The sequence below is a fragment of the Dermochelys coriacea genome, chromosome 3 (assembly GCF_009764565.3).
Source record: "Dermochelys coriacea isolate rDerCor1 chromosome 3, rDerCor1.pri.v4, whole genome shotgun sequence".
NCBI classification, from domain to species: domain Eukaryota; kingdom Metazoa; phylum Chordata; order Testudines; family Dermochelyidae; genus Dermochelys; species Dermochelys coriacea.
Window position 1 is genome coordinate 26350264 of NC_050070.1, and position 14412 is coordinate 26364675.

General features: G+C 39.6%; 1 protein-coding gene across 4 annotated transcripts in view; it reads left to right on the plus strand.

Annotated features, from left to right (window-relative positions):
• Positions 1-14412, plus strand: part of NBAS (NBAS subunit of NRZ tethering complex) — a 394692-nt gene that overhangs the window by 133283 nt on the left and 246997 nt on the right. For all 4 annotated transcript variants that reach the window (XM_038394647.2, XM_043510232.1, XM_043510234.1 and 1 more), the window contains 2 exons: positions 993-1095; positions 6413-6642. In XM_038394647.2, coding sequence (XP_038250575.1) covers positions 993-1095; positions 6413-6642 — 333 coding nt within the window. The remainder of the gene's footprint in view (positions 1-992; positions 1096-6412; positions 6643-14412) is intronic.

The window sequence follows — 14412 nt, forward strand, 5'->3', positions numbered from 1 at the left end:
AAATTAATGTACTGGAAATAAAATCCTTTAAAATTAATTCTGTTGTACAGAAAGTGCAGAATTTATGAAATAGCATCTTTCAGAATTTTTTTTGGCTTCACATGATTTTCTTATGAGCTTTTTTATCAGTAATTTTAATTCAGGTATTTAACAATAATTGAATCTGCCGTTTCTTCTTTTAGTGATTTTTTTTTTAATTTGGAAAAAACTCTTATTTTTCATATTCCATCTTACTGTAGCTGAGTTATTGTACACCCTTCATTGAGAACAGAGAAATCAGATTGCTGAAGGCTTGAGAAAAAGCAGCATTTTTTGTGTTGTAATTACTCCTTCTCTTGCTAAGAAAAGCTCTATCAGCCCTTATTGGTAGTGTATAGCTGGTGCATGCTGAAAGCCCTCTTAAGAGTTTTTAAATAGCTTGGAAAGATCAAATCAATGTTCCTCTTAAAGTAAGAAGGTGCTGTAGAAGAAAAGTACCTTGGCTCTTGGACTTCCATGTCTTACTACCTTACCTATTAGGGTCAGGTGCTCAGTTAAATAATTTAATATCAAAAATTTAGAGAAAATACTAACATCAGTGTTAATTCACAATCAAAAAGCAGTCGGGCGGATAGTGAACCAATAGACAGCTTAGTAGAATCCTGCCTTCTAAATCTTCTCACCACCTTAAAATAAAATTTAAATAAAAATAATGATGCCTTCTCCATGGGTTGCAGGCAATGTATGTCAGGCTTTTTGGTAGCTTACATTAAATTTACTGCAGAGTTGATGTCTCAGAATTATGATTACCTAACTTTTTTGGGTGCTGTTAGAAATAGCTCAACAAATAGCTCATCACTGGAGGATTTTGGGAATGGTTACTTAAAAAAAACAAAATTGTGGTATGTCGGGTCACATGATGAATTCTAGCATCATCTCCCTTTGTTCTTTCTTCAGCTAACATCCCATTAAGGGGGATAATAAATATTGAATTTTTTTTTCTATTTATTTAGGCAGCCACCAGTCAGTGAGATGCACTGGAAAGGGTTACTGCAGGATATGTTGGATATGCAGCAGAATGTCTACACGTGCTTAGAGCCTGACAGTTGCTATGAGGTGATTTCTACCTACTCCTCTATTTTTATTCTACAAACCGAAATGAGAATAAATCCTATCAGTTTGTACTGCTGTTCTCATTTGTGTTACCGGGATTGACATGAGTAAATCTTCACATGCTGTACTGAAATATTACCCATTGGCTATCTGTGAACTCTACCATTGAAACTAATGTAGTTAAAGTTTCTGTTAGGGAGTTCCTTGGATACATGTAATCAGCAGTCCATGTCATCTTCTGTCAGTCCCTCAGCATGAGTTTCTATTTATTTAAATCAAAAGACTAAAGTACTTGAGGAACATAAGAGTTATAAAATCTATAGTTTTTGATTCATAGATATCTTAATAAATAGAAGTTTAGGCAAGTGATTACTAATAAAAGTAATTTAAAGATAAATAATATTTTCGTTAAATGTTACATTTTAATTAAACATGAACTTTGTATTCAGCCAAGCATTTTAATGTCACCCATAGTACTTGCAGGACTGTGTGTAAATATTTTCCTCTTTGATTTAAAGTGAAATGTGAAATCCAATTTTGGCAGAAAATAATCTGCATATGTTATTATGCTGAAGTGGAATTTATTTTGATATGTGCTGTTTATTTGCATATTTACTTTAATACACTACAGTTCAGCATTTAGATTACACGGTGCATAGGCTTACTTATCTTGAAATTTTGACATCTTTTGAAAGTTTTATATTATTGTAAGGTTTTTTTTTATTACAGTTTACAGAATTAATTGCATATAGCTGCAAGTCTCTCTTGCTCTTAGGAGATGTTCTGAAAGAAAATTTGAACTGTTTTGAAGGAATTCAATTAAAAAAAGCATATGGGACTTAAACTAGAAATTGAAATATGCCACTTTTTTCGACAGTTATACATTTTTAAGCCATGTCAAGGAAAACACTGTATGTTAGAAGACATTCCTCATTTCGTGAAATAATGGACTAGATAATTAAAACAGTTGGATTATTCATTTGCCTGACAGTATGCGTATTTTGTTGCAACTAGAACATACAGTAGAATCTCAATTATGAATACCTTGGGAATGGAGGTTGTTTGCAACTCAGAAATATTTGTAACTCTGAACAAAACGTTATGGTTGTTCTTTCAAAAGTTTACAACTGAACAGACTTAATACAGCTTTGAAACTTTACTGTGCAAAAGAAAAAGGCTGCTTTCCCTTAATTTTTTTTGTTAGTTTACGTTTAACGCAGTACTGTACTGTATTTGTGTGGTTTTTTTTGTTTTGTTTTTTTGTTTTTTTTTGTTTTTTGGTCTCTGCTGCTACCTGATTATGCACTTCTGATCCAAATGAGGTGTGTGGTTGACTGGTCAGTTCATAACTCAAGTGTTTGTAACTCTGAGGTTCTACTGTATTTGTATCTTCCATTAGCACTCAGATCTGGTAAATTAATATCTTTTGTTTGAAAATCCATGCATGGCCTTCGAAGAATAGCCCTGTAAGGGGGCTTCTGCATCAATGTTGGGATGTTTGTGTTGGGACTCTGTTGTGAAGTGTGTTGTGTTATTTGATTGAAACAAAACCTCTGGGGATCCTTTTGGAGAATGGGACCCATATCCAACAATCTGCTTTTTGGTCTATTCTCTTATTTATAAATCAACAAATATACATACTTTTTGCCTTAGATCATTATCTAAAAATTGCTATGTTCAAGGACACATACATACTAAGAATTGTTTACCAGTCAGATATTTTTATGGAGATTAAAATGGTTTATCGCCAGCCTTATGGTAGCTACTCTCTGCCTATATTTTGGCTTTCTCTTGAGAAATATTGCATGGTGAATTGTAAGACCTCTGCCACATTCTAATGGGTTGGTGCTTTTAAGAACACTAAACCATTAGACCACAAAAGGAAGAAAGTTAATGCCATAGATTTCCTATCTAATCTTGGACATATCACTTAATCCTTTTGTGTCTGGTATGACTATTCATTAGATGTCATCTACATTTCATGCAGTGAAACTGAAGTAATCATTTCTGAAATATAAGGTTCTTTTTTGATTCTTGAATGGAAGGTGTCATGCAATCCAAAGTATTATTTCTTATTTATTTGTTGAACATCTCATTGTGCTTTTTGCTATGAGAGGGAAGAAGAAACTGTCCTGCATGATGTCTTAATATAAGCTGAATAGAGAGTCAACTCAAAAGACCTGTAGAACCACATAAAAAAGTTTTATCTGTCAGTGCTTTAGTTGCTTACAGATGCATTGTTTTAAATTTAATTAACTAAATTTTGGGGCAAAAAAAATCTTCCTAACTCAGAAATATTTTAATTTGTTTGTCATGGAATTAAAAGCTTTTGATTGATGCAAAATTATAATAAATAGTGTTCAAATATTTTTTTTGTTCTTGTTAATTAGGATTGTACTGGTCTGTTATTTTGTTGAAAAAATATGATTCACTGATTTGAGTTGTTATTAAAGGGTTTTTATGCATTTTAAGTACATTTTAAGTAATCACAGATTTTGGCCTAAGGCTAAAACAGTTAAATGTTTCATGGCAAATATCTTGATATATTAGCATTCATATTTTTGTATTTTGAAGATTAGACTTGATTTAAAATTTAAAAAATAAAACACAATGGGAATTCTAATATTATTCCAATGTTCATTATGAACCTAAATGTGTTATGTTTAGAGCCCTACCAAATTCATGGATGTGAAAAACATGTCGCGGACTATGAAATCTCATCTCCTTGTGAAATCTGGCTGTGGTAGTGGGGGCTGCAGTATTGCCACCCTTACTTCTGTGCTGCTTTCAGAACTGGGTGGCTGAAGAGTGGTTGCTGCTGGCTGGGTGGCCATCTCTGAAGGCAGCGCTGCTGCCAGCAACAGTGCAGAAGTCAGGGTGGCGTGGTATGGGTGGGCCTCATTGTCACAGCCTGCAATATTTTGAGAGGGTGTCCCAGCAAAAAAAAGTCTGAGAACCCCTGATTTAGGAGATTCCCTTATCCAGGATGGCTTACAAGCCCAATAGTAGTACAGTACAATACTTGTATATTTACTGTATGATTACATCTGTGAAATTTGCTATTTATGCTATGACCAAACCCACGGAAAATGTGTGATTTCGCTGTGATTTAAGTAGACCTCTAGTTATGTTTCTTCAGGGGCAGATGATGATGGAGGAGTCAATAAAACTGCACATGGGAAAAAGCACGGAGATCAGACTTCAGCAAGTGCTTAGCTTTATACACTTGAAGTGGACTTTCAATGGAACTGCTTACAGTGTGTAAAGTTAAGCACTTATATAAATCTTGATGATATCAGGACTTGGCTTTGTGGTATTGCTTAGCAGCAAACTATTGATTTTTAAAAAATTCCGTCCAAAGCATGTGTGTGTTCAGTTTCAAATTTGCAGCTAACATAATTAATCTATTAGGAGGAAGAAGTGGCCCTTTTTGAAGCTTGAGTTTTTTGTTTATAAATGTGCATGCATATTGCTCAAAGAATCAATCCTGAAGCACTTAGAGGAGAGGAAAGTGATCAGGAACAGTCAGCATGGATTCACCAAGGGAAGGTCATGCCTGACTAATCTAATCGCCTTTTATGATGAGATTACTGGTTCTGTGGATGAAGGGAAAGCAGTGGATGTATTGTTTCTTGACTTTAGCAAAGCTTTTGACACGGTCTCCCACAGCATTCTTGTCAGCAAGTTAAGGAAGTATGGGCTGGATGAATGCACTATAAGGTGGGTAGAAAGCTGGCTAGATTGTCGGGCTCAACGGGTAGTGATCAATGGCTCCATGTCTAGTTGGCAGCCGGTGTCAAGTGGAGTGCCCCAGGGGTCGGTCCTGGGGCCCGTTTTGTTCAATATCTTCATAAATGATCTGGAGGATGGTGTGGATTGCACTCTCAGCAAATTTGCGGATGATACTAAACTGGGAGGAGTGGTAGATACGCTGGAGGGGAGGGATAGGATACAGAAGGACCTAGACAAATTGGAGGATTGGGCCAAAAGAAATCTAATGAGGTTCAATAAGGATAAATGCAGGGTCCTGCACTTAGGATGGAAGAATCCAATGCACCGCTACAGACTAGGGACCGAATGGCTCGGCAGCAGTTCTGCGGAAAAGGACCTAGGGGTGACAGTGGACGAGAAGCTGGATATGAGTCAGCAGTGTGCCCTTGTTGCCAAGAAGGCCAATGGCATTTTGGGTTGTATAAGTAGGGGCATAGCGAGCAGATCGAGGGACGTGATCGTTCCCCTCTATTCGACACTGGTGAGGCCTCATCTGGAGTACTGTGTCCAGTTTTGGGCCCCACACTACAGGAAGGATGTGGATAAATTGGAAAGAGTACAACGAAGGGCAACGAAAATGATTAGGGGTCTAGAGCACATGACTTATGAGGAGAGGCTGAGGGAGCTGGGATTGTTTAGTCTGGAGAAGAGAAGAATGAGGGGGGATTTGATAGCTGCTTTCAACTACCTGAAAGGGGGTTTCAAAGAGGATGGCTCTAGACTGTTCTCAATGGTAGCAGATGACAGAACGAGGAGTAATGGTCTCAAGTTGCAATGGGGGAGGTTTAGATTGGATATTAGGAAAAACTTTTTCACTAAGAGGGTGGTGAAACACTGGAATGCGTTACCTAGGGAGGTGGTAGAATCTCCTTCCTTAGAGGTTTTTAAGGTCAGGCTTGACAAAGCCCTAGCTGGGATGATTTAACTGGGACTTGGTCCTGCTTTGAGCAGGGGGTTGGACTAGATGACCTTCTGGGGTCCCTTCCAACCCTGATATTCTATGATTCTATGATTCTATGATTGTTACACAAATGTCATCTAATTTTATCTATACACAACACTATTAATAAAAATATTAATTGCGCTGTAGAAATTTATTCTTCTAGTTTTTAAGCCCCATCTATAAAAACAAATAAAAATAATCACTTCAAAAATTCTGTCTGTAGTGTGGGTCAATTCTGAGTTGTAAAATATTTTGAAATTGCAAAATGTTATCTTTTGAATTTTTTTAAATCTTGTTGAGTTTCACTAAAGGTTTTATTCTGAAGTTTAACAATTAATGTGGTAGCAGAACTAAATTTGTACTGCAATTAAAAAACAAAAAGAGAAAGATAGAAATAATTGTCTTAATTCTGCTTTTGTGGTTAAAATACTTTAAAAATTATTTATGCAAATATTAATCCTGAATAATTTTTCAGATACATCTTACATTCATTTTCTCCCAACATAGTACAAGGAACCTTTATGTTCAGATGGCTTGGTCCAACAGAAAACTAAACACTTTTTTGGTTGAAGCTACTGTAACAAATTTACCCATCTTACTTTGCAGATATTTACAGAAAGCCTTCTATGTTCAAGCCATCTAGAAAATATACAGCTAGCTGGGCAAATGATGCATTGCAGTGTTTGGTCAGTGGATCCACCAGTTAGTGTTGCCTCAAAAGGAAAACCACGGTATAGAGTCAGCTATGAGAAAAGCGTCAAACTGGTTTTGGCTGCTGGCAGAGAATACTTCAATTCTTCTACCAGTCTGACTGATAGCTGCATGGATTTGGCCAGGTATAGTAAAACACATTCTCTCTCTCTCTCTCTCTCTCTCTCTCCACCTTTTGATTCCTTCGTTTTAAATGTAGTAGGTGATGAATTTTACTGAAAAAGAGCTTGGGCCAGATTCCCCTCTACATTCTGTGCTCTTATGCAAAGCAAGTGGGGAAAAAAAGGGCTGTAACCATAGCTTCTCTGAGGAGTCCCCGAGTTCCTTTGCAACGACTGGCTTAGTGGGGCATAGTTGGAAGGAAAGGGGTGTTGCTGGAGCATCTCTGCACTCCTGGCTGCTAGAATAGCTCCCTGGAGCCATGGATTCCTATGTCACATCTAGCATTACAAGGGATGCCATAAACAAGACGGTAATGGAGAGAGTTTGTGGAGAAGAATAATGCAATACCATTAGGTGTTTGAATTTTTTTTTTGAGTTTCTCCGTGATGAGATGGAGATGCGTGCTTTTCATCTTCTGATTCAGCTTTGAAGACGTGAAAATACATGAAGCTCTCTGGCTGGGATAAGTTGCTTTCTGTTGCACAGCTTTTCACCTCGTTGATTCCTAATGGGCTAAACCTCCCCACCTATGGAATTTGGAGGCAGTTCAATGTTGTTGCAGGAGGCTCCAGGACTAAGCTTTGCCCTTCACCTCAGTCTACCAGCCTTTCTGCCTCTGGCAGTGGAACCAGGTGACAGTTCATTTCTCCTGACCATTTTTTTTTTAAACTTTATTTTTATTTGTTTTTGTGCAATTGCAGCTTCCCTTCCTCCTCCACCTCCCCTACATTGGATAAATAGCAGTATGGTGGTTTCAACCACCTGGATCTGCTCTTGCAGCACTCCCCTGCCATATCCTTCTGACAACACTAGGGCATGAAAGGGCTGTCCCACAAACACCTGGATTAAATCTAAGACGTATTCTCTATGTGAGACTCTGTGAAGGGGGAAGAATATGCTGCCTGTTCCCATATGGTCAACTCTTGCGCTGCCAGGGCACAGGGCTCAGAGTTGGACTGGCATGTCAGGTCCCCACCCTTCTCCAATGAACAATGCTCCAACACAGGAAAGCCCAATAAGGAGCTTCTGAGTATATGGGGAGAAAGTCTGGGGAGGAGGAAGAAGTTATTCAGCCAGCTCAGGAGGTAAATCCCACAAGAGAGCTGGATAGGAGGGGAAAAAGCCTGAAAGGATCCAGAGTCCCTACCCCCCCCGCCACCCCAAATATTGAAGTTGGTCTTCTGCTCTCTGGGGAAAGAAGCAGTGCTCCTACACAGCTCCCATTCTTCCTGCTGTGAACTGGGGGATTCTCATGATATTCAAGGGTAAGTCCTGCAAATCCCACAGACTGAGTCCCAAAGAGGCAAAAGCAAGTATCCTTTGCAAGGAAGAGACTGGTATTGTTAATGAACAAGTGGAGTGAAAGTCCTTTCCCCCCCGAGGAAGTTCTTGCTGGGGCTTTTCTCCTACACAGTGTCAGTGCTTTGTATCATGGATTCTGCCCCTCCTCCACCAGCAGCATGTCTGGGGATGCAGAAGAGCCAGTTCCTCCTGTGCATCCCTGCCTCAGGCTGCAGCCTACTGCATGTGGAACCCTTCCAGGACCCTGGCTCTGAAAGGGAAAGGGGGCTCAGAATTCAGGCAGCATCAGAATGGGAACTGAGTATTTTGACCATCAGCCATAGCCCCTTGATGTGCCACGGAAAGGTGGGGAGATCTCTCTCTCTCTCCACCCATCCTCAGGCTCCACAGGCACCACATGAAAGCCTCAGGAGCACTTCAGGCAGCCTGTGACGAGAACAGAGGCACATGAGGATTCCACTCTACACAAAGCTGCACCATCATGGGATTATTGGGTGGTAAGTGAGAAATATCTTCCCATGTTCAAACTGATCCTGATGGATTCAGTAAAACCCTGAGTGGTAGTGGGTTACTCCTGCAGTACTTACTTGGGTGCTAGCCCGCCCGGGGCAACAGGCAGGCTGCGTTTTAGGCTCCTGGAGACAGCTAACAAGCTTGTTCCACAATCAAGGTATGTGTACCAGTACCCCTCCTCCGTTACATAAATGCCATGCCAGGATGTAGAGTGTACTGCCTCTCCCCTGCAAACAGCATGGGAAGAAATACCAGATATGCATCAAAAGCAAAAGCAAAAAACTACAGGACTCTTACAGGACAGCATGTCAGTGGCTTGCAAGGAAACTAATATTAATACAGTACTATCCCCTTCAAGAATTATTAGATAGGTATTTTCCTATTAATGCCTCCTTTCAGAGCACATGATATCCAAATGAGGATGTCCGATTAAACTAAATGTTAAACCAAAATGTTTATATAAAAATGAAAGAAATTTCATACATTTTGGGAGCCTAAGGTTGGTGTAGCTGTAGGACCACCAGTGAAAGACAGTTACACCTTCAGAAGGGGACTTCCTTCCAAATGACCCCATAGACCATAGAATTCATGACACAATGCACAATGATTTAAAAGCCTTGCCTATAGCCATTCAAATCAAATGGTTTTCATTATTTGGTAATGTGACGGGGCAAGGCCAGATGGCTATGGAAGAGTAGTGGGAGATAGATATATTAGCTCCAGGCTAAACAAATCCCTGGTACCAGGATAAGTGAAATGGCATCTGCTCCAGGTCAATTAAGACACCTGGGTCCAATTAAGAACTTTCCAGAAAACAGGGAGAAGGCTAGGTTGATTGGGGCACCTGAAGCCAATCAGGGGCTGGCTGAAACTAGTTAAAAGCCTCCCAGTTAGTCAGGTGGGTGTGCATGTCAGGAGCTATGGGAGAAGGTGAGCGGTTGGAGAGGCTGAGTAGTACACACCATATCAGGCACAAGGAAGGAGGCCCTGAGGTAAGGGTGAAGTGGAGCTTGAAGAAGTGAGGGCTGCTGTGGGGGAAGTAGCCCAGGGAATTGTACATGTCATGTTTCTAAAAGGTCAGCTTCTGTAGCTGATACTATTAGGGTCCCTGGGCTGGAGCCCGAAGTAGAGGGTGGGCCTGGGCTCCTCTTCCCTCCCTCCCTCCCTCCCTCCCTTTGCCCTCTGATTAATCCATTGAGACTTGGAGACAACAGAGACTGTGCAAGGAAGGATAACTTCTCCTCACCTCCCTCGCTGGCTTATGATGAAAATGGCTCAGTAGACTGTGACCCTTGTCTCTAGAGAGAGAAGGGTTATGTGGAGGGTCACAGTGAGCCTCTAAGGCTAGCGAAATCCTCCAGGAAACGTGGGACCTACGGAGGCAAGGACAGAGCTTTGTTACAGTAAGGAAAGCTTACTTGGCAGCAGGCAAGTGGATCATCATCTAGGGATATGATCCTTGCTTGGAATTAGCTGTCTCGGGTTCTGTTTTGGTCAAATTCTTGATGTGATTTGTGATGAGCAATGGCTTCTACCTTGGTGGCTACACGGAAGTCATGTAATACCTGTGAATGGTCATCGCTCATCCTAAATGGATATCTTGTGCTTCCAAAAGAAGAACTGTCAGGGGAACATTAGAGAAATTAGAAGCTGACATTGCAGAGGCACCTCAACTCTTACTGTTGAAGCCAGCAGAGCAACCCATTGGTTGCTACTGAAATCAAGGGTACCAAAGAAGGGACTATTACCCTGACAGAGGGAAAAATCTGGAGAGAAGTTTCCAAAGAAACCTAGATAAATTTTCCTCCAACCCAACAAAATACTCATGACAAAGACAAAAACCATTTGTGTAGAAGAGCTCACAACTCCTGTGCAAGAGTCTCCCTTCTGATTTACCTTCTGCACTCTGAATCTTGAATGGCTTCTGATAGTCACAGCAAGACATAGGTTGCATGTTATACACTTATTCCCATGCATAGACAACATTCCAGTCAGTATCCCATCCAGAGAAACAGACCTGTTTATAAATGAACAGCTTCTGGAAAGGATTCATGGCTACCAATTCTTCAAAATCAAGAGGAGTTTTTGATCCCAGTGTGGAGATTTGCTGATCCAGAGATCAAAACAGACATGGATCTGGCCATAATTTTATCACAGTGGTAAATATTGTAGAGATTCAGAACTTCATTACATCAATCATTTCTTGAGGAGTCATCCAAAGGCTAGAATTGCTAGTGTTAGGTATCAGCTTCATCCCCTGAGTGGGTTTCTCAAAATGCACCTGCTGAAATTCCTTCTGAGGACATAGAACCATGCACTTGATGTAATGCAAAATTAGGCATTATTCTGAGATCACATCCAAATGCCTCTCTGGGCAGGTAAGCACAAACAACATGCTTCAAGACAAAAAAGGTCACTCTAGACCTTTACATACAAGTATATATGGAACACAAATTTCCAGAATCTTATAGTACACATTCTTTAGTTCATTTCAACCCTCATAAACGTGTCAATCTTTAAAAAGCCATATTGAATTGGACCAGTGCTCCATTATCTCCAGTATCCTGTCTGTGATAGTGAGAAAGAAACCATGTAGTGGGTTATTATGATACTTATAGAGGAAGTTTCCTCCTACCTCCCATTAGAAGTTGGCTTATGATTGAGGCATGAGTGTTTATATCCACTCCAAAATCAGGGAGTAGCAAGAGGTCAAAGCTTCTCTGTTACAATGGAAAAAATGTCCTGGACAGTGAAGAATCTGGTGCCTTTCAAGACAGTTCACCAAAAGGATACAAAAGGGGAACGCTGAAGGCATCCTACTCCTCCACTGGATTTACTAGATAGCTAAGGATCTCACATTGCACCTGAAGAAAATACCTGACCTCTTAAAGCTGGGGGATGCCTCTTTCATCTGGACCTGAAACACCTACAGTTAACAACCTGGCCATCAGAAGAGAAGTTCAGCATGGATTGTCCATTAACTTCTGATAAAATTTGGTATCCAGACAGAACTCAACCAGGATATTTCATTCATTGATCTGGTCAAATTTATGTTTCTGGTGTGAGGGGGAACGGAAAGCTGTTTGTGCAGTGCCCAGCACAATCGGGCCCTGACCTTTAGATGCTGTTATAATACTAATAAACATCATAATACAAATAACCAGAATAATTACTTCAGCTTCAGTCATATTAACATACATTAAAAAATATAAAAAGCAAACAAAAACCCCACACTTACGTGCTTAAAATTAGGCACGTGTTCAGCATCTTGCACTTCCTATGTGACCAAGTCACTTGTCCTCTCCATGTTACCTGCACAATTTGGGGCTCCCACACCCATCCCTGGGCACAGTGGCCCTCTGCGGGCTAACAGGACCTTCTCCCAGTGAAAGAGCCTTTGTCACACAGTAAATATTCTTTAACATGTACATGTGTTTATTACCAATTAACAATCAACAGAATACACATGCCAAGCATCTAATGCTCAACTTTCCCAATGAAACAGACAGTGTCTCCTAGTCAGGATCTCGTCCGGGTCTCCAGCTTCTACACAACCTAATCATGCAGGGGTTAAAAAATCCTAGCAACTTTGGTCTTGAGTTGTATCCCGGAGTTAAGTTCCAATGAGCTTGTTCTCTGACCCTCATTATATAGTTAAAATGATGATTTCTTTTATCTATGCTTTAATCAGTTATTTTACTTAAATTGTAGTAAACCCCACTAAAAATTGTAAAAAAACCCACTAACTGTACAGAGGTCCACATGCCTAAGTCCACCTATTTATTAGCTTTTGTATTTTTCACGGTTAGTAATAATTTCTCAAGGACTACTTATCTTTGTGTTTCATTAGTGGGATACACTAAGAACAGCAAAACCTCATTTTTTTTTTTTTTTTAAGGAAGTAACTACAGAAATTCAAGGTTAGCTTGTCCATTCTCTCCCTATTCTCATGACTTTGTGAATATATACCTAGCCGTATTAGTAATGCTGCAGCTGATACTTTTCTATATAATTTTGTCTGCCTAAGTCAAGCCTGAATTCACCTGACTCTATAGTTTTTTGTTTTCAACTTATGGTGGCTGAGCATACAACATGACTGCGGGTTATGCTAAGTCCATACACAAGATGTCTGTGACTCAAGTCAAGTCCAGGCTCTTGTTGTACTCTATGCTTCAGTTTCTAATCTGTAAACCTCTAATAGTGGGTGTTCTGAGGTTTATCTCAGTAATTTTTGGAAAGTGCTGTTAGAGTCTTGAACAGAGGATATAAAAGTATGTATAACTGGTTTGTTTTGGTTAAGTAGCAATAGCTGCTGCTTACCATGCTGATCAACATTCTCTCATTGTTTCCTTGTTCTCCTCATGTCCATATGTCACTGTCTCAAACTCTTTGTGGTGGGAGCCATCTCTTTGTTCTTTATTGGAATAGCCCTGATCGTCTGGATTCTACCGCAATGCAAATAACAAGTAATCATTTTTCTCTTCAGTCTTTCAATCCCATTTCCTTTTCTTTCCTTCTTTATTTCCCTTATTTTCTTTTACTGCAGCCTTGCTGCACTTCATCCCTTTCTTTTTAGGAACAGTTTTTTTTCTCTGAAAGAAATGGAGTTGTCCCCTTCATCACAAGATAATTATATCTAATGTGAGAGATCATTTCACTGAAATGTTAAATATAATAGTGTTTAAATGGTTCTCGTCTATGGGGTACATGTAGATAAGTAAGAGAATCTGATGTCTCCTACTTTGAAAATAAATCATAGAAACATAGAACAGTAAGTTTGGAAGAGACCTCAGGAGGTCATCTAGTCCAACCCCCTGCTCAAAGCAGGACCAACCCCAATTATGGTTTTTACCTTGGTTTATCTTGAATATTAATTTTATATACAAATATCTTAATTTATCTGACTTAATTTATTCCTTATTATTTAAAAATTTTCTATTCCATTTATGTTATTAGTTACCTTGGAGATACATGTTCATAGAATATTAGGATTGGAAGGGACCTCAGGAGATCATCTAGTCCAACCCCCTGCTCAAAGCAGGACCAATCCCCAATTTTTGCCCAAGATCCTTAAATGGCCCCCTCAAGGATTGAACTCACAACCCTGGGTTTAGCAGGCCAATGCTCAAACTACTGAATATACATTAATTCAAACTAATTTCCTTCTTCCCCCATAAGATAGAATCAACAAAACTTTTTTTTTTTACTTAATTACATCTGAGTGGATGAACCAAAGTATGAGGAAAAATTATTAAATAAGTTAGTATTTTCTAAGGCACAGAATTCACGTAAATTCATGCCTATAAAAATAATTCTTTGTGCTCCTTATCAGTTTTTGCAGAGATCTCAAAAAACCTTCTAGGGAAGGACTTCTGGGGGAAGGCATTGTCTCTACATTTTAGCATGTGTGATTCACTCTCTCCAATCCCATACAGATTTTTTGTCTGTTACCCATGTGAGGGAGGAGGTGAACTTCTACAGGTGAAGACTTCCAGATACTTTGGTTTACGTCAATTTAGCTTTGGTTGTGTTCATATTCACCTGTTTGAGGGGAATTATACTTCTGTGTTTGCAGCCATACTTCGATCGTAAATATTGATTTTTGTATAAATTTGGATTGTTTAAAACTAAAAAAGCATGCAGAGAAGACATTTCACAGAAGATGCATTGATTTTTTCAGTAATGTGAGCCTGGAACATCTATTTTGTCTGTTTGTCCCACTAAGATCTCTACACTTTCTTCAGCACTGACTTTTATATACATGGAGTTATATGCCTTGATTTAATCCGCAAGGCCATCGTCTTCCTCCTTCAGATCCCTCCTCTGGACCCACTTTGGTTGTGTCCCTTCCCTGAAACAGCCCAGCAACTATGGCTAAATTGTGTAGCATTTTGAAGATACCAGATTTTATTTACTAC